This window comes from Photinus pyralis, unplaced genomic scaffold, assembly GCF_008802855.1.
Source record: "Photinus pyralis isolate 1611_PpyrPB1 unplaced genomic scaffold, Ppyr1.3 Ppyr1.4_unclustered_Scaffold19, whole genome shotgun sequence".
NCBI classification, from domain to species: Eukaryota; Metazoa; Arthropoda; class Insecta; order Coleoptera; family Lampyridae; genus Photinus; species Photinus pyralis.
In genome coordinates this window covers 232,503-252,110 of record NW_022171100.1, presented here as the reverse complement: position 1 = coordinate 252,110, position 19,608 = coordinate 232,503, and the positions used below count along the sequence as shown (strand labels likewise).

The 19,608-nt window shown below is 48.6% G+C and overlaps 4 protein-coding genes and 1 pseudogene across 4 annotated transcripts; 4 read left to right on the top strand and 1 right to left on the bottom strand.

The window, feature by feature from the left end:
* Positions 1-166: 166 nt before the first annotated feature.
* LOC116181741 (adenylate kinase 9-like) lies at positions 167-5,639 on the bottom strand. Its single transcript, XM_031502162.1, has one exon. The coding sequence runs from the start codon at positions 5,637-5,639 to the stop codon at positions 300-302; it is 5,340 nt and encodes a 1,779-aa protein (XP_031358022.1). The 3' UTR covers positions 167-299.
* A 1,298-nt stretch (positions 5,640-6,937) lies between these two features.
* On the top strand, positions 6,938-11,196 carry LOC116181713 (transcription elongation factor SPT5). Its single transcript, XM_031502124.1, has 9 exons — positions 6,938-7,223; positions 7,270-7,584; positions 7,626-7,763; positions 7,813-8,263; positions 8,314-8,384; positions 8,517-9,733; positions 10,165-10,509; positions 10,557-10,900; positions 10,951-11,196. Exons 1-9 carry the CDS (start codon positions 7,066-7,068, stop codon positions 11,086-11,088), a joined length of 3,177 nt encoding a protein of 1,058 aa, XP_031357984.1. The 5' UTR covers positions 6,938-7,065; the 3' UTR covers positions 11,089-11,196.
* A 1,462-nt stretch (positions 11,197-12,658) lies between these two features.
* LOC116181754 (GILT-like protein 1) lies at positions 12,659-13,949 on the top strand. The gene is made up of 4 exons (XM_031502174.1): positions 12,659-12,838; positions 12,884-13,018; positions 13,070-13,370; positions 13,429-13,949. Exons 1-4 carry the CDS (start codon positions 12,779-12,781, stop codon positions 13,671-13,673), a joined length of 741 nt encoding a protein of 246 aa, XP_031358034.1. The 5' UTR covers positions 12,659-12,778; the 3' UTR covers positions 13,674-13,949.
* Positions 13,950-16,092: 2,143 nt separating this feature from the next.
* Positions 16,093-17,487, top strand: LOC116181735 (phosphatidylinositol transfer protein beta isoform). The gene is made up of 6 exons (XM_031502157.1): positions 16,093-16,253; positions 16,475-16,505; positions 16,555-16,818; positions 16,875-16,952; positions 17,007-17,296; positions 17,349-17,487. Exons 1-6 carry the CDS (start codon positions 16,237-16,239, stop codon positions 17,485-17,487), a joined length of 819 nt encoding a protein of 272 aa, XP_031358017.1. The 5' UTR covers positions 16,093-16,236.
* A 962-nt stretch (positions 17,488-18,449) lies between these two features.
* LOC116181731 lies at positions 18,450-19,551 on the top strand (annotated as a pseudogene).
* Positions 19,552-19,608: the final 57 nt, after the last annotated feature.

Below are 19,608 nucleotides of genomic sequence, written 5' to 3'. Positions count from 1 at the left end.
AATTTCAAAAACAAAGATTCAAACACACACAAAATATAAAATGTGGCATACAAAACACAAATACGATAGAAAGAAATGCATTAAATAACACAAAATAACAACAAACATTTATGGAGCGACGCGTTCACGACCGCCATTTAACACAAAATGCCAAGCGTAACCCCCCTTCGTGCTTTCTAGGTGGCGCCAGAAATTGCATGGTTGCCAACTCTCAAAAATGTATGTATCGTCGTAAGTTGTATATACAGGGTGGAACCTCTCAACTTGTACTTTTATTAGAATTGAACAACATTAATTTCCTAATTAATATCATGCTCGTCGAATACCTTACTCGTAGGAACGCTACTTGCTCGGGAACTGTCGGCCAACGGATCGACAAACTTCGGCATCGGTTCCTCGTAGTATAAATACGGATTAATCATCCGCTTCATTTCGTCCAGCCGCCTCAGCAGACTTAATCGTCTCCTATTGAACGTCTCCCTCGCCTCCGCGTAAAGGGGCAGAAATCTCTCCGTCGTCTTGGGGTTGTTCACTTTCAGGTGAAAGCCCACGTTAAGGGCCGCCGATTGCTCTACGCTCAGGCCGGGTATCACCGGTCGCAGTATGCGAGTGTTGTTGATGGCGCGCACGAGCTGATGCGCGTCGTCCTGCTGAAGGTAGCCGGGTATGGGCAGGTCTTGGGGACGGAGCGCCGGGAGCGGGTCGTCGTAGTTGATCACCTTGGAGAAGAAGAGGTGGGGTTCCCGCATGAAGGTCTGGAGGCATGGTTCGGTGTCGAAACGGTAGATTTTTTCGCGGTAAACCACCGTCAGCAGGCGACTGCCGGGGTGGATCACGTGGCGGGGTAAATTCTGCGTGTAACACACGATGCAGTTGCCCTCAGAGTAGGGGTTTCCTTGGGGAATGTGGGCGGGGCGAACTGGGACTTGGTCGGGTAACTGGCGTGGATTGTAGGGCGAGATAAATCTGAGGGGATCGCCGAGGAAGTGCTCCGTGTGGGAGCTGCAGATGAAGTAGAAGTATTCGCGAAATTGCAAGAGTCGTGTACGGTCCGGGGGGGAGCCACCGTCGATTAAACAATTGTCGAAGTACAAGCAGCAAGGGCAGTAGTTCTTGTATCCGCTTTGGCGCTCGATGAATTCTAAAGGCGTGACCAGCATGTGCGCGAGGTGGAGGGGGGTATCAGCCGAAGCGTGGCTGAAGTAATGTTGAACTTGAGAAAAGGCGTCCATTGCCAAATCCCGGCTTTGGTTCCAAGCCCGCCACCTGGAGGGCCCCACCTGAATAGTCTTGAGCACTTGGTACTCACTCTGGAACCATTCCTGAAAGATGGGCTCTAGCATTTTAACCTGGTGGTACCGGTGGCTAATGAACCGTTCCGAAAAAGGCGGAAGTCCCCGTTTGCCTGCGCTCCCACGAAACTCGCTCACCACGGGCAGGTCTGCGTTCAGGTTGATAACCAAATGCGGTACCAGCCCGGCGGTCGCCAGGGCGCGAACCTCGGTCCTGCTCTCGGGGAAGCCATCCATGACCATTCCCAGAGTTACACATTTCGAGTCGAACGAAATCGCCTCCACAGCCCTCATCGCGCACTCCTCGCTCAGCTGCCAACCGAACCGCAGCACCGAGTCCATACTTTCGGCCAGTTGGGAAAACCTCAAATAATTCAGCACGTACCTTCCGGCTTTCCCGCGCGTCACCACCTGAAGCCCGAGCTCCCTCCGGAACCTTTCGGCCAGGCTCGTCTTGCCCGACCTCGGCGACCCGACGATCGCGAGTCGAAACGGCACCTGCGCCTTGGGCACGTGTCCAGCTTGCGACGTGTACCTCAGCGGGTTCGCTTTGAATTTCTCCACGTCACTTTTTCGCGCGATGAAGTAGACGTACTGGCGATGTATGCAAGGGGTCAGCTGGTAGGTTTCCTTCGACTTCAGGTACATCTGAACCGGACTGGACCCGTCGACCGGACACCACCTACCGAATCGGCTCAAAAAGTAGTAGCCCGACGACAGAAGCCTCTCCGAGAGATCGACCGACACCTCGTAAACCCTCTCGAATGCGGACTCGTTGCGAAACTTCAGCCCGTCGACGACCCGAGCCGCTTGCGTAAACGAGTCGACTGTCACCCACGGGATCTGCTCCAGTCGGCACCTTTCCCTGGTCTCCTGCAGGTCCTCGAGCTCCTTGGCGAAGGAATCTTCAACTTCATTTACGAAACTCTCGAACTCGTCCTCCCCCAGCCCGCCGAATCTCGCTAGGAGACGTTCGCGCACCTCGTTCTTGTCGGCGGCGAGTTCGATGACCAAATCGGGGATGGCGTGGTGCTCTAGCATGAACGACAGGTCCGCGAGTCGCCTAGGAAAACCGCTGAGAACGAAGCCGAAAACCCGCTCGCGCTCCGAGGTCCATAGCGCCCCGAGCGCGCGGTCCAGGTTCGCGAATTGGTGACGGCAAAGCCCGAAGTTTCGGCAGAGTCGATCGGCGAGCGCGTACTTTCCGGAGGCCCGCGGCCCGACGACGCAGACGCGAGGCGGGGGAATTTTCGCGCGACGCGGCGGAAGATAGCGGTACGGGTCGCCGACGAAGGCGTCCAGAGCGCTCCGGTCGGCGAAGGTGTAGACCTTGTCCTGAAATTTGGCGGCGAACTCCTCCTTGCCCCTCCAAAGCACGCGGTGCTCGGCGAAGGCGACCGGGCAGTAGTGGAAGGTGTCGCCGTAGCGGCGATTTGCCAAGATGTCGTCGGGGCCGTCCTCCTTTTCTTCGGGTTCGAGTCCGCCGCCGAGATCTTGCACCTCTTCGGCGCGGTCCAGCTCCGTGTACTCCGAGGCGGGTCGCCGGTAGCGGTTTTCGACGAGGCGCACCGCCTCCTTCAGCGTGTCCTTTAAGGAGGGTGAGACGGTGACTGGGAGAACGTCGATGCCGAACTCCACCAGCTTCGGTCTTAGCCCGGCGAAGTCCACGTCGAACTGGTGGAGGTCGCGCGTGTACGCGACGATGTTCTCCAGGCGACCGTCGTCGATCTCGTCCAAAATCTCGTCGACGACGCGCTTCATGTTTCGCTCCCGATAGCTAACCGTCGAGGTAACAGACGGAGACCTCCAAGCCGCCTCCTCCTTTTCGATCTCGTGGAATAACCCGCGAAAGTCCCGGAACTCGTTTTGGCCGCGTTTGGGGAAGCGCTCGAGGAGAATCTCGTGGCCGTCGGCTAGCAGAATTATAAAGGTCGGGGTGTAGTCGGGATTCAGCTCCTGGAAGAGTTGAGGGATGGGCTGGACGCCGTCAACGATCCAACCTCCTCGGCTACGGTTGCGGTCTTCGATCTCTTTAATACTTCGCGTCAGCACCTCCACCTTGTGCTCCATTGTCATTTCCAGGTGATCGTAGGACGCACTCCTCAAGGCCTCCTCGACGTAGAGTCGCACGGGCTCGTCGGACTCCGAGGCGGGTACGACCGCCTCCGTGGGTTGCCGCAAGTGTTCTGGTAGATACTTGTACAGTTGATCCACGTCGTGTAATAGCTCCTCGTAATCCGAAAGAGGTGGCACGCCCATCGTTCGCTCCAGCTCATTCGCCATCTCCTTCAGTTTCGCGAGGGGGAGCGTCGAAACGGACGTGCGCGCGTTACCGTCGGAGCTTTCGACCGTCTTGCTGTAGGAAAGCTGCAACGGAAACGAGGATACGGGAAAAAACGCGGTTTGCGACTCCAGCTCGGCGATGTCCCTCCTCAAACGGATCAGCTGTTTGATCGCCTCCCGCTGGCCGAACGCCCACTCGTCGATCTTCAGCGCTCTCTCTCGCTCCAGTTCGTCCCACTCCCCCTGCCGCTGTGCGTTAAGTACGCCGAGCGCGTGCTCGAGAGCCTTGCTCCGAATTCCGTTGCGGTACTCGTTGAGCCTCGCCGTGAAACAGCTGTGCATCAACTGGTCGTAGTTGAGAACGGCCGCTTTGAAGACGTACCCCAGACAGTTCGCGACGGAGGTCCTCCCGGACAGTCTGGGACCCATGACGTAAATCCGGCAGGTCGGTTTCGGCCACGGTGGCAACAGAAACGGGCGCGGATTCCGTTGGAACCTCGCGCACGCCTCCTGGTTGGCCAAGAAGAAGATGTTGCTCATGAAATGCACGGCGTAGTTCGGATCGCCCCGAATCTCGTAACCGTCCACCATGGAAACGGGACACTTGCAGCCCCAGTCGCTCCACCCCCACTTAAACATCGAGCTCGCCACGTTTCGCCTCGAAAACAGGGCGAAACACTCCTCCACAGTTAAACCGTCAATGTTCAATCCGTCTGCCGGACCAGCCTCACCAGGTGTCTCACTCGAGGCGAGACAAAGCTCGGGCACCGCCACCCTTTGCAGAGGAAGCGTTTCCAGCTTCATCTTCACGGCGTAAAACATGCGAACGACCGAAATTCGCCCATCCACCCTGATCACAAGCTGGGGATCGTGCGCCAAAACAAAGCGTTCGATTTCCGGCATGGCACTCTGGCGGAAACGATCCAAGGTGGCGCTCACATTACTCGGGAAGTTCTGGGGTGTTCGCACCAGCAGCCTCCCTTGCGACCTGCCGAACACCATCCGACTGTCCTTCACCACGTCGATGAAATCTTCAGGTAACTCCTCGTCGTTGGCAACGCCGGGAGTTTGCGAGAAGTGCGTGTAGATCATTTTCTCGTTGAGCTCCTGTTGCGAGTCGACCGTTTGGTTAGTGTCGACGTCGAGTCGGTAGCCCGCGCGCTTCCTGATGACGTCACCGTTGGGGCACGCCATGTATATCACAACGGACGACTTGTGAAGGCGTCGAAAGATGAACTCGAGTTGGTCCTCGCCAAAGGTGCTACACACATCATCGCCGTCTTCGCTACCCAAATCCGCCCCTCCAAAATCAGGCGGGGGGTCCTCGATTTCAAACTGAAGCAGCTTGTGCTTGGAGGCGGGGGGCACGCCAAGTTGGTCCACGTTCGCCAGAATTTCGTCGAGCACGTTTCGCACGTCGAAAATTGTGCTGTCATCGCTTAACGCCTCCTGGTGAAACAGCCCGTTGGGCACCAGCGGAAGACCGCACAGCACGTAACCGCGATGCTTCACGGTTTCGGTGCCCAGCCGTTTCGCGATCAATCTCAAAACGGTGCCGGCGCCGATCGCTCTCCCGACGCGCAAGTTATACTCGATCGCGACGCCGGCCCGCGTCCTACCGGCGATCTCCTCCGCGATCAAATTCTCGGGCTCGACGTAGACGCACCTCCAGTGATCGGCGAGGAGCCGCCCCAACTGCTCACCGCCCAGCTCCGGTTTGCCGATTATCAGAAACGCGGCCGGCTCCGCCGAAAAGTACTTGATTTGGGCCGAACGCTCCGAGTAGCAGTCCTCCTCGCACGAGCAATCGCAGGCGGTTTCGGGCGCGAAGGTCGCGTCGCGTTCGGTGCTCAGGAGGTGACCGACGCGCGCGCATGCGTCGACGTCTTCCGTGCGCGGGTAGTACGAATTCGCTAGGGGGTACCAGTCGATTGGTTCGCGTTTCGGTTCGCATTCGGAATGGAATCTCCAGATTTCCTTCAGGTATTTTTCGTTTATTATGATCGTCTGGTCGCATTTGTACTGGGATAAATTATTGGATTCGTTTAGATAAAAATCTGTCATGTTTTGACGTTACATTTGGCACGTGGATACCTGCAACCTTCACTTTTGATTAATAGGCAAAATGGAATATGTCAAAATTAATAAATTTTATTAGATTCCACCCTTGGAGTAGGTAACTCGCCCCTCGTCCGGGGTCTTGGTGAAAAACCCTCTCGTAGATCATGTTCTCCTAGTACTCAGAGAAGTTTTACAAGACTAACTGATACTTCTTGTCTTAAGAGCTTCTCGCACATTATATTCTCCTGCTACAAGACTGAAGTCCAAATCAAGCGTATTAAAATATTTAAGAACTTTCACGAGTGTCTAATTCTCTCGCAACAAAAATCTTCCCCGCCCTTTAGAACTTCCATTGCGCGTTAAAGAGCTTTGATTGGTTTTAAAATAGAACTTTCAAAGGGCTTGGTTGGTCGGCAAGCATTTTAAGGCCTTTTAAACAATTCGGAAGACATCGGAAAACATGAAACGGAAGCAGGTGTACGACAATAAATATTGTGTTCCTGTGAGCCTGATACGGTAATCTTTGGGACAGACATTTATAGCAGGAGAACATAATACCCTAGAAGGTTTTTGATAATAGACTAAATTCTCTTGAGTCAATAAGTTTTTACAGGAAAATGTATCAGGAGAACATTGTAAAAAGAAACTATACTATGCAATTAATTACACTTTAATTGTAACCTTCTTGCATTTCTGTGATCCTGATACGGTGATCTTTGTGAGAAAAATTAGCAGAAAAACATAATATAATTATTTGTGATTAACCGCGTTTTCTGTTGTTTTGTATTGTACATTTTAAATAGATTTTTAAATGTACTTACATTGTATTCGGATTACATGAAAGCGAGAAGGTCTTTATGTTCTCCTGACGCAAGAGACAGTTGAGTATTGAAATCACAAGAAAGTAAGAAGATGTAGACATGATTGAAAGGCCTTTTTAAATGTAATTATGCTCTCCTGATACAAATTTCATTTTTAAATTACACGAACAAAGGTCTCGAAACCTTTTTGCTAATTAATGCAACTAGAGTGCTAAGAGTAATAGAAAAAAAAACTACCAAACCTTCCTTTTTGCCAAGGGTACTCTCTGTGATGTTAGGGGGTATTCCATAAAGAAAGAATTATCAAGCTCTCCTTTTTGCCGAGGGTACCTACTCTGATGGGTGTTCCATACCCCCCCCCCCCAGAAATACAGTTTTTTTTCGGAAAACGCTTAGTATTTGTACATTATTCAATCATTACGCTCTCCTGATACAATATTGTTGTTCACCCTGTATAATCAAATTATTTCTGACATTTGATCTATGGTTTTAAAATGGCGGACTAACAAAATGGCGTCTAACTGTTTTGTGTTGATTAAAAAACCGAATTTTGTGTAGTTTTTTTCTTCAATTCGCGAATTTAGGGGTTTAGCAAGCGAAAAGTGAGAATGTCCGACTCAGAAGCGAGCAATTTCTCGGACGCCGAAGCCTCGGGATCGGAGAGGGGCTCGCCCGTATCGAACCGCTCCAGGCAGAGCAGCGTCGAGTCCCGTGGCTCCCGTCGTTCCGTCTCCCGGTCGCGGTCCCGTTCGGGCAGTCGCTCTGGGTATGTCAATTTCTAGAGAACTCTGTTTTTACCGCGAGCTTTTCAGTTCGGAGGCACGCGAGGCATCGGACGGGGAACGAGTCGAAGAAGAGCAGGAACCCGAAGGCGACTCGTTACACGACAGCGAAGAATATGACAGTGAGGAGGACGAAAGTGATTCGGGCCACCGGCGCAAACGTAAGAAGAAGGATCGTTACGGTGGTTTTATTATCGACGAGGCTGAGGTCGACGACGAGGTGGAAGACGAGGACGAATGGGAGGATGGCGCTCAAGAGATTGGTATTGTCGGTAACGAGGTGGACGAGCTGGGGCCGACGGCTCGCGAAATCGAAGGGCGACGACGCGGCACTAATCTCTGGGAGTAAGTTGTCGCGTTGTAATTTGTGGTAGCTCGCATTTTAGTTCACAGAAAGAGCACGAAATCGAGGAGTACTTGCGTAAGAAGTACGCCGATGACGGTGCGGCCGCCCGACACTTCGGGGATGGCGGGGAGGAGATGTCCGACGAAATCACGCAACAGACCCTGCTCCCCGGCGTAAAGTGAGTACGTTGCTAAAGTACGTTCTCGTGTTGAAACGTCAAAATTTAGAGATCCGAATTTGTGGATGGTGAAATGCCGGATCGGCGAGGAGAAGGCGACCGTTCTGCTGCTGATGCGAAAATTCCTCGCGTATCAGAACACGAACGAACCTCTGCAAATCAAGTCGGTCGTCGCGCCCGAGGGGGTCAAGGGGTACATTTACATCGAGGCGTACAAGCAGCCGCACGTCAAGGCGTCGATCGAGAACGTCGGCAATTTACGAATGGGACTGTGGAAGCAGCAGATGGTGCCGATCAAGGAGATGACCGACGTGCTGCGCGTCGTTAAGGAACAGACGGGCCTCAAGTCGAAGCAGTGGGTGCGGCTCAAGCGCGGCCTGTACAAGGACGACATCGCGCAGGTCGACTATTTCGATATGGCCCAGAATCAGGTGCATCTCAAGCTGTTGCCGAGGATCGACTACACTCGGCTGCGGGGCGCCTTACGTACTACGCAATCGGTTCGCGAACGCCGGTCGTTTTTGGCAATTGATCGATGATTGTTTTCTAGGAGTCCGATGCGGAGAAACGCAAGAAGAAGAGGCGTCCCCCTAGTAAACCTTTCGATCCTGAAGCTATAAGGCAAGTAGATCCTTCGCAAAAAAAAATATATATATATATATGTGTGCGCCCTCTACCTTATGACACCCCTTTTTGTGCTGTTTGTGTATTAGGAGAGCAGAAGCAATACTAATCACAGGGTTATTCCGTTAGGGCAATCGGTGGTGAAGTAACTTCAGACGGTGACTTTTTAATATTCGAGGGAAATCGTTACTCTCGCAAGGGCTTCCTGTACAAGAACTTTACGTTGAGCGCCGTAATCGTGGACGGCGTAAAGCCGACGTTGGCCGAGCTGGAACGCTTCGAGGAGCAGCCCGAGGGAATCGACTTGGAACTTCCGACCGAGAAGGAAGACAAGGCGTTAACGCACACCTTCAGCGCTGGCGATAACGTCGAGGTGTGCGAGGGCGAGCTGATTAACTTGCGGGGGCGCATCGTGACGATCGACGGAAATATGATCACCGTTATGCCGAAGCACGACGATCTCAAGGACGCCCTCATCTTCCAGGCGTCCGAATTGAAAAAGTACTTCAGCATGGGCGACCACGTCAAAGTGCTGTCGGGGCGCTACGAGGGCGACACCGGGCTGATAGTGCGGGTCGAGAATAATCGCGTCGTCTTGATCTCCGACCTGACCATGCACGAAATGGAAATCCTCCCGAAAGATCTGCAGCTGTGTACGGATATGGCGAGCGGCGTCGACTCCTTGGGCAAGTTCGAATGGGGAGATCTCGTCAATTTGGATTCGGAGACTGTCGGCGTGATCGTCAGGTTGGAACGCGAGAATTTCCACATTTTAAATATGCACGGGAAGGTGGTCGAGTGTCGGCCCAGTTCCCTGCAGAAGCGGCGGCTGAATCGTTTCACGGCCGCCTTGGATTCGTTCCGAAACAATTTACACAGGAAAGATATGGTCAAGGTCATCGACGGGCCCCATTCGGGCTTCGCCGGCGAAATTAAGCACCTCTACAGGAATTTCGCGTTCTTACATTCCTTGGAGTACTTGCAGAACGGTGGAATTTTCGTTTGCAAGACCAAGCACTTGCAATTGGCCGGCGGCAACAAAACCGCGCCCGCCATGGAGGTGACGACGAACATGGAGTTCATGTCGCCTCGCCGCAGCTCGCCCATGCATCCTTCCGGGGGCGGGGGCGGAGGCGGCGGCGGAGGTTTCGGTACTCCGAGAGGTGGGGGCCACGGCCGTGTCACCCGCCAGCGTGATCTCATCGGATCGACCATCAAAATCACTCGAGGCCCTTACAAGGGTAACATCGGCATCGTCAAGGACGCGACGCAGTCCACCGCGAGAATCGAACTTCACACCTCCTGCCAGACGATATCGGTCGACAAGAACCATATTGCCGACGTCGGTAAGTACCGTTTGCACGAGGGGCAGAAGGAGCAAAGTCGCCAATTTCCCAATTATTTTGTAACAGGGTGGATATCTGCGTTCCCGCCGTTTTTCAGTTATTTCAAATTCAAAATTCCATTCTGCCCCCCCCCCCCCACGTTTCAAATTTGGGAAACATCAAATTTAAAAACTGATGGCGAAGGGGCAGAATGAAATTTTATATTTGGAATAACTGAAAAACGGCGGGGGCGCAAACGAAAGTATTTTTGGAAAATTGTCAGGCAGTGAATTTTGCCCCCCCCCCCTCCCAAATTTGACTTTATCGTAATTTTGAAACGGGCCGTGCGCAAACAAACTGCAAACGGGCGCAAAACAACATTTTTCATTTCTAAAACGGAGGGGGGGGGAGTAAATTGACGCAGAACGCAAAAAACCACATACATGTTTCAGGAACTCCGACTCGCGATCCCGGCAGCACGAGCTACGGCAGAACGCCCGCGTACTCGGGCAGCCAAACTCCGCTCTACAGAGACAGCGGCAATAAGACTCCGATGGCGGACGCCGGCTCTCGTACTCCCCTGCACTACGGTTCGATGACGCCGTTGCACGACGGCTCGCGCACTCCCAACGCTCACTCCGAGTGGGACCCCACCGCGTCCAACACGTACCCGTCGCCCGGCTACAACCCGAGCACGCCCGGCTATCAAATGAACGGACCGTACACGCCCCAGACGCCCGGAACGATGTTTAACGAAAGCGGATACAGCCCGTACCAACCCAGTCCCGGCTACCAAAGTAAGTAATCACACGCGCCCCGCCCGAATTCACTAAACCCATTGTAGGCGTGGTGTCGACCCCGAGCCCGGCGACCGGCTACAGCCAATCGCCGTCAAGCAACAACCCGTACAACACCCCCAGCACCGGTTACAGCCCGAACATGCCATACAACCCCCAAACACCGGGCGCGAACCTGGAGGTCCTACCGATGACCGATTGGCACACAATCGACATCGAGGTGCGCATACGCGACAGTCACGACGACCAAGGCCTCGTCGGCCAGACCGGCGTCATACGTAGCATCTCGGGCTCAATGTGCTCGGTCTTTCTGCCCGAAGAAGACCGCGTCGTCACCATAATGTGCGACCATCTCGATCCCGTTCAACCTCAACGCGGCGACATATTTAAGGTACTCGCGTCGTGGGCGCGTGCGCGAATTTTAAACGAGCTCATTTGCAGGTGATCATCGGCGAGGAACGGGAGGCGATCGGCGAACTCCTCTCCTTCGACTCTCAGGAGGGTATCGTCAAGTTTAAAAATAAGATTACTCTGCTGCCGCTGTCGCATCTGTGCAAGATGCGTAAACCGGACGATTAGATGGTTCGACTCGCGACTGGAGGGGGGGGCCGAGCTCTAATATTATTTAAAGTGTAAAGTAGTAACAAATAAGGATAATAGAAATAAATTATCATCAATTTCTTCTAATTACTCTAAAAGATCAGGAGCTCAGAATACAGGAGGCTCGTTACTCATTAATTACCCAATACAGGTACCAGGAGCGTGCTCCCAATAGCCAAACTGAGCAGAAAAGCTCATTCATATACTCTTGCTAAAATTATGAATATTAGGAGCACAGACGAACATTTTTACAGTTCGTAGTCTTTCACTACCCATCACCCTAAACCAATAACAGGAGCGCAGGACGATTCCAAAATAAGTAACCAAATTCTACTCAATTACTAGTAACAAAATCACCGAAACAATTATTGCGTACACTTAAAAAGGTCAAAAATGATTCGTATCAGGAGCGCAGGACAGGAAAGAGATAATAATAGCGATTGGTAAATACAGATTTTCGTGATAAGACTCTTTGTAAATAAAAATGATTACCCTTACGCAGTATCTCCTACTATTCTCCCAAAACAATTACATCAGGAGCGCAGATCAGAAAAAAAATTACTGCACTACTGTAAAACAATTTCCTAGGCGCAGGACTAGAGGGAGATTACTGAATGAGTGCTAAATAATCATAACCTAAGAAAAAAATGATTAGTATCAGGAGCGCAGAACGCCAAAACATGAAATGACCAAGTGTTCTCCAAATAACAGAACTTTTAAAGAAAAATTATTAGTATCAGGGGAACAGAAAAATTTCTTGCTCGCATTTCGCGGTCCTTTATAACTTTTAGGTAGCCTAAAAAGCCCCTCGTGCTAAATGAGTAATAATCGGACTCCCCAGAAAATAAACTGGGTACCAGGAGCACAGATAAGATTCTTGCTCGTATGTGTAGTTTTAATATCAGGCGCGTAAGGCAAGAAAAAAGGAACAAGACTGCTAAACCACTTCTCCCGTTATTGCTAATTACTCGCATCAGGAGCATAAAGACCCCCCGGTGCTACATTCCCCCCCACAATGTTTGGTCCTTAGAATGTTGATATATCTTCCAGAAAATAACATTTAGACTTGACACTTTCCACAAAAATCATAGCATTGCGGGGAAGAGCATAGCACAGAGGAGTCTGGGGGGCACATAAAAGGAAACGATTATTCTTTCCCCAAAAACTACCATATGACGTCATGGCTCTCTCGCCTGGAGGGGCCCGGCGCTTCATTCTCCCCCAAAATGTTGAGCTCTTAGAACTCTCTCATAGTAAAAGATTTGTTGTGCTCTCCATTAAAAAGAAACATTTTGCAACAAAAACGAGGCAAATTAATCAAATCGGTAGCACACTTACATAAGTCCGGATCTCGCTGGAGAAGTCCTCACCAGGAAATGGCCATTAAACACTGAGGGGATCGCTGTCTGTAGCAGTGCAAGTTCCACGTCTGCAAAGTTGTAGAGGTTATGTAAGGTGGTTCGTTTGAACTACTACGCGCATCTGTTTCTATGTACAGGGTGAGGCGAACGAAATACGTACCCCAATGTGCCGACGCTGGCTTCCTCAACGACCCTCCCCGGACCCCGCAACGCATTTATCAAACTTTCCTTTTAACGATGTTGTAAGCGGAATTAATTAATTGTTTAACAAGAATCTAGTTTTGCTATTTGAAAGTGTTGCTCCCAAAATGATCCCGATATATTTTTTAACAATTTTATCCGGTGTGCTTTGCGTAACCGGTGAAAAGGTAAGGCATTCCTCGCCACTCGCTTTCTTAAGCGCTCGACTTTAGGTCCCCGTCACCGTTTACTACGAGTCGCTGTGCCCCGACTCGCGCAAGTTCTTCACGACTCAACTTCACCCGCTTCTACAGACCAACCTCTCCAAATGGATCGACTTAACCCTGGTGCCCTACGGCAAGAGCAACGTGAGTATGACCGCCCTCGCGAGCCGCCTTTAACCGCGCGTGTGTGTTCAGCAAACGCAAGTTTCGCCCGAGCAGTGGGAGTTCACCTGCCACCACGGACCGTACGAGTGTCACGGCAACAAGATACACGGCTGCGCGCTCAACGTGATCGAGAAGTCGGCGAAGACGCCCGACGGTTACGGCTTTAACCCGATCACCTTGGACTTTCTCAATTGCCTGATGAACGCGACGACGAAGGGCATGAATCCGGACGACGGGTCCGACAAGTACGTGTTTCCGATCGACGATTGCGCCCGCGACAATAGCGTTCCCAATTACATGTGGATCGAGAACTGTGTCAATCACATCGACGGTAAGTCGACGCATGTTTTAAACATAAAACAAAAGTCACATTAACATTTTGTTTACAGGATCAAAGTACCTGGCGGCCTTGGGAGATCAGACCGTCAAATTTCAGAGTCCGCTATTGTCCGTACCGACCATTGTGTTTAATAATCGCTACAGCAAACAAGAGTCAAACGACGCATTTAAGTCCTTCGGTCAAATTTTGTGCAAGCATATTGCAACACCGCCGGAAGAGTGTCATAATCGCGCTTTAATCCTTAACGCCTCATTTCTGTTGGTGGCCCTCACTTTTGGGAAATTTTTATTGTAATTGTATAAGTGTACTTAATAATGATATTTAGATTTTATACTCGCACGGTGCTTTTTAAATTTGCAAATATTCCAAAAGGGGATCAAAGTGTTGTACCGTCCTTTAATATACAATTAGGGTAGTAAGTGGCACTTTCATTTTAAAAGCAGCGCCCTCTGAGTAAGGCAGTCGATATTTAGACTACTAGTGCAGCTAAGTCTTACAGCTTATTATGCAATTATTATTTTGTAGCATCATGTATATGTGATATTAACTGAATCTCTAATGAAATTTTGATTTTGTACTTTTTTACATTAAACTTTCATTTGCTTTTATTTATTTTTTTTTTGCTATCAGTGCTTTTCTATTACGTTTGTGTACAAAGCCATACCACTGTGATATTCATGTAGAAATAGACATAGGGATTTCCTATTTGTACTTTTACATGATAAAGTCTCCTGAAAGACGCCTAATTTTATGCAACCAAAATAACGTCTTGAAACAAATACAGATGGCTGTCATATTAATTATTTAATGACAGGCAGATCCTCATTTGTTTCACGAAGTTATTTCGGTTGCATAAAATTAGGCGTCTTTCAGGAGACTTTTATCATGTAAAAGTAGACATAGGAAATCCCTATGTCCACTTCTACATGAATATCACTGTATGTAGTTGCAGTGACCGTAGAAATCAGTTCTACAAGTTATTGGAGGGGGGGGGGGCTGAACGTGCATTTATTCCCCCGCCCTTTCCCGCGATTTGGTTTACTTGGACGCAATTGCAATCAAATGTACAACAAAATTGTGAAGATACTGCTGCAGACGCACTAAAACGGACGAGGGATTGTATGGTGATAGAGATAGAACATTGAAGGGGGGGGGGGGGGGGGCGGAAGGTGAATTATTCACTGTTTTGGGAAATGCATCATAACAGAGGAGAAGTAAACATTGGAGAGAGATGTAGAAATAATTTAAAAATTGGCAACTTGGACACACAGTGAGAAGTATGGCGGTAGATTGCCAACTGCGGAGCCAAAACGGCGACTGAAACAGCTGTCGTTTTTGGTAAAAAAGGAAGGTAATAACTGCCTTTTTTTGAGCCCCGAAAAAAAAAAGTCTTAAGGCCGCTTGACATGGAGCAATACTACGCGCAAGAACTTGCAGAAAGAAATTGCAAGGTCAAATCCTTGCATGCAATAAGCATTGCATGGTATTTGACATGGTGCAATTCTATTTCAATTGCCACATGTCTGCCAACAGAAGAAACATATGGATTTGTCAACAAAGTTGTTAACCTCAAATGAAAATTAAATTTTGATTGCTTGAAGAAACATGAAAATTACAAGAATAAATAAGATTAGTAAAAACAAGTAATGAGTGCGTCTCTCAGCATCACAGTTGCCGCCGCTGTATTTTACTAGGTTGGTGCCACAAAAACAACTAGATTTATCCCTAGAATTGCACGATTCATGCAAGAAAAATAGCACCGGTCCTATAAAAATTGCATGCAAGTCTCTTGCAGCAATTGATCAGCTGGCTTTGAACTGCGCATGCCTTTCGCAATTTTTCTTGCAACTTGCATGCAATTGCAATTTTTATTGCTCCATGTCAAGCGGGCTTTAAATCGATCCGGAAAAAATTTTCTTATAGAATGTGGCCTGTAGAATCCATAATTTCAAACAGTTCCAAGATTGGGCTACTAGTTCAAAAGTTACAGCCCTTTGAATTTTTTTTTGAAATTGGTTTCTAGTCTATAACTTTTGATTGAGAAGTCTGATCGAAAAAGTACGAATTGTTTTGGATTCTACGCACCAAAATTAATAAGAAAAAGTGTTTTCCCGAGAAATTTTGGTGTAGTCGATTTTTGGTAAAAAAGGAAGGTTGTACACTGCCTTTTTTTTTGGTCCGAACAAAAAATTGTCTCAGATCGTCCGGGAAAAAAACATTTTCTTATAGAATGTGGATTGTAGAATCCACAATTTCAAACAGTTCCAAGATTGGGCTACTAGATCAAAAGTTACAGCCCTTTGAATTTTCTTTCGAAATTGGTTTCTAGTCCATAACTTTTATAAATGTAACTCTATAAAGTCATGATACTACAACTTAACATTGTAGTATATCCCCTCCTAAAAATTGCGTGGTTGCCAACTCTCAAAAATGTGTGCATCGTCGTAAGTTGTATATACAGGGATCACTTGCCTTTGAGAAAGTGTCATCAAATCAGCTGTCCTCAAATTATGAAGTTAGCCGCTAAGTTCATATTTCGTATCAAAAAAGGAATGATAGTATTTCCGGTTCCGGTACTTCCCAACCTTGAACCCATAGTACCGCGTTTTTCTAAAGACGCACCCGGTACATCATTAGACGAGTCTTCGTCGAATCGATTCGATGAACGTCGACGTTTCTTCGAACGCGTATTGACGTAGGTCTGCGTCACGACGCCTGCGCCCTGGGGGACCGTCATCGAGTGAGTGAGTGGCGGAGTGGTGATTCAGTACTTTGAAGAGGAATAGGGTTGTGAGTGGAAGACCTGTTTGGCAAGTTCCATGTGTATTGTGTAGTGTTTAAGGAACGTTCGCCCAAAATGCTAATTCAAGAATTGTAAGTACGGTCCATTCGTCGCAGCCGCCGCACCAAATTTCATTTAATTCCTTTTTTTCGGTATCAAAGCATCGAAATTGTCATCATCAAAATTGTGGACCTTGTCTCTGCACTGTTTTCATGTTCCCACGTACAAATTACATGTGTAGATCACATACCTCAACCTTGACTACTTGCAAATGACATAATTACCATCTTTACTTATTAATTGATGTTTTTAGCCGAGTAACTTTGCCCCTAACAGTCGAAGAGGTAAATTACGTATTACTGCATTGAAAGAACCTTTACAATTCTTTTGCAGTATCAAGTAGCGCAATTGTATAGCGTCGCCGAGGCGTCCAAAGACAATACGGGAGGCGGCGAAGGAATCGAGGTACTTAAAAATGAACCGTTCACAAACTACCCTCTGCTCGGCGGCAAATACAGCTCGGGCCAGTACACGTACAAAATTTACCATCTCGCCAGCAAGGTGCCCGCGTTCGTACGGTACCTTGCCCCCAAGGGTAGCCTGGAAATACACGAGGAGGCGTGGAACGCGTATCCCTACTGCAAAACCGTCATAACGGTGAGTTTCCCCCCCCCCCCTACCTTATTGTAAATCCACAACCGCTCGCCTTGCAGAATCCCGGCTACATGAAAGAGAACTTTGTCATTTGTATAGAAAGTATGCACATTGGCGACATCGGCGATCAGGAAAACGTGAGTAGACGCGCGTACCGACCGAGGGGGGTGTGCCTAAATCGAGTGCCTTAGGTCCACGAGTTGCCGCCCGAAAAGCTGAAGATGCGCGACGTCGTGCACATCGACATCGCGAACGATCCGATGAGCCCGAGCGACTACAAGGAGACCGAGGACCCGACGCGGTTCAAGTCGACGAAGACCGGACGCGGACCGCTGGTCGGCCCCGACTGGAAGACGAAAGTGAACCCAGTCATGACGTGCTATAAGTTAGTTACCGTAGAATTTAAGTGGTTCGGCATGCAGAAGCGCGTCGAGAGTTTCATTCAAAAATCGGAGAGGCGGTTATTCACGCACTTTCATAGGTAATAGACGCGTGTCCTCGATCGGAGGAGTTCTAACGTTATGATTACGCAGGCAAGTTTTCTGTTGGATGGACGGCTGGCACGGTCTCACGATGGAGGACATCCGCGCGATAGAGGACAAGACCAAGGAGGAACTGGAGGCGCTAAGGAAGAAGGGGGAGGTGCGCGGCATGAAGGCGGAGCTAGATTAAATCTTTTCTTTCTTAAACGAATTCTCGCGCTGACTATTCCGAATTTGAAGCTTAGGATTTGCTCAATTCAGTGCCGTTTTATTTAATTTTTATACCCGATTGTATTATACATTTTAATTCTCTTCATTCTTAAGTATTAGCGCTCGGCTTCGGGGTAGTCGGACGATCCGAACTAATTTTTTCATAGGTGAATTTTGTTGTCATTCCTACATCGCTTCGCCGTCCGTCACGGGGGCGCGCGCAATTTTCGTTTTTTTTTTGTTTGTTGGGTATTTGTCGCACTAATGTGGAGGGGGTTTCGACACGGCAACTTGCAAATGTTCAGATTTTGGAAACGAAATTCGGGGCAACTAGAGATTAGACGGTAGATTAATTAATTTCATTACTGTCAATTAGTAGTCTAAGTTTTGACGATTTGTTACTAAATGGTGTATATATCAGTTGTAACGTTCCCACACTTTGTGATTTAAAATACAAACAGAATGTATTCAAGGTACTAATTGTAAGAAGTTACAGGTTCAAGTAGATAGAGAGACACACACGTGTTATTTTCTGAAAATCTTCGTTTTTACGATTTAATATAATGTACATTTGTAATTATTATTTCTGCCGTGTTAGTGTAGATAGCCACTTTCTAGTTAAATTCTGTATGTAATGTGTAAATGACATGTAAAAGCTGTTATAAAATATAAATAATAATAATAGAATGCAAATCTTAACAACGCGCACTTCGGCTTTTTCTTTGGGGCGGAGGGGACGTATTGTTACTAAGAACGCAACGTACAGTTGTTTAGTCGCTTCTTACGACATGCAGTGCCTCTGCAGCAGGGGTATTCTTTCCCGCCCCTACACGGGTAGGTAAATTTTAAGTAACAAACTGGCATATGTTACGCCACTGTACCCGAGAAAGTAATGTATAAAAAATACCCCTCCAGTATGACTAATGCAACTTTGACCGCCATATTTGTTTACATCTGATGTTTATTCCCTTTTTTATTGTTCTTTTTAATCAGGAAGAAAAGCATGACAACAGGGAACGCTCCCAATATACACATCATAAAATGTGAACCACAAGAGGAGGAGGAAAAATGTTTAGCTTCTCCCAAAATTGAATGTGTAAAGTGCGAGGTAGAAACACTACAAGACCTTCGTGTAAACGAAGAGTACAACTGCTACACTCTGCAATTGAAGCAGGAGCCTAAACCACTTGCGAGAAGTAAAGTAAAGAGGAAGGGACAAGAAATCAAATGCCCGCACTGCCATTTCAAAACGAAATGGACAGCGAATTTGAAAAACACATAACCGCACATCACAGTTCTGAAAAGTTCACCTGCGAACAGTGCAATTACGCGGCTAAGTGGAAGTCGAGCTTAACCAACCACGTAAAAATGCACCACGGCTTCGAGCTGTTGAATTGCGAACGTTGTCCCTTCACCACAAAATCGAGACATTACCTAAACGCGCACGTCAGAAGCTCTCACGGATCGACCGAATTTAAATGTGAACATTGCGTTTACGCGACGAAACGAAAGACGGACTTGGTACAACACGTGACGGGACGGCACGGCTCGCAACAATTCCTTTGCGAGCGGTGCAGTTTCGTCACCAAGTCGAAAAAGTACCTTTCGCTGCACGTTAGGAGCAGCCACATTTTGGAGGGGTTCGCGTGCGAACGGTGCGGCTACACGACGCGGTGGAAATCGAACTTGGTCGCGCACGAGCGAGGACACCACACTTTCGACAGATTCACATGTTACAGGTGCCGCTACTCCACGCGTTGGAAGTCGAATTTAATCAAACACGTTAAAGTGTGTCGGCAATCTGTTAACGAGAAGGAGGTGGTCGGGATTAGACCCTTTTTAATTGTGGACAGTGCGATTGAATCGAAAGATTTACTAGCGCCTTCCCAACTAATTATTTAAATCGCTTTAGGGAAGGAAAGAGAGTAGTCTTAAAGGTTTCCGCCATAATGTTTGAATTTGTTGGTGGCGGTAGTGCAATTCTCATACATTGTAACTTTTTTTTATACACTCCGTTTTAAGAAATAGACATTGTCGGGCAATATTAATTTCCGATTTATTTTGACCCTATGGATAAGAGACATCGTTACCAAGTTTGGTC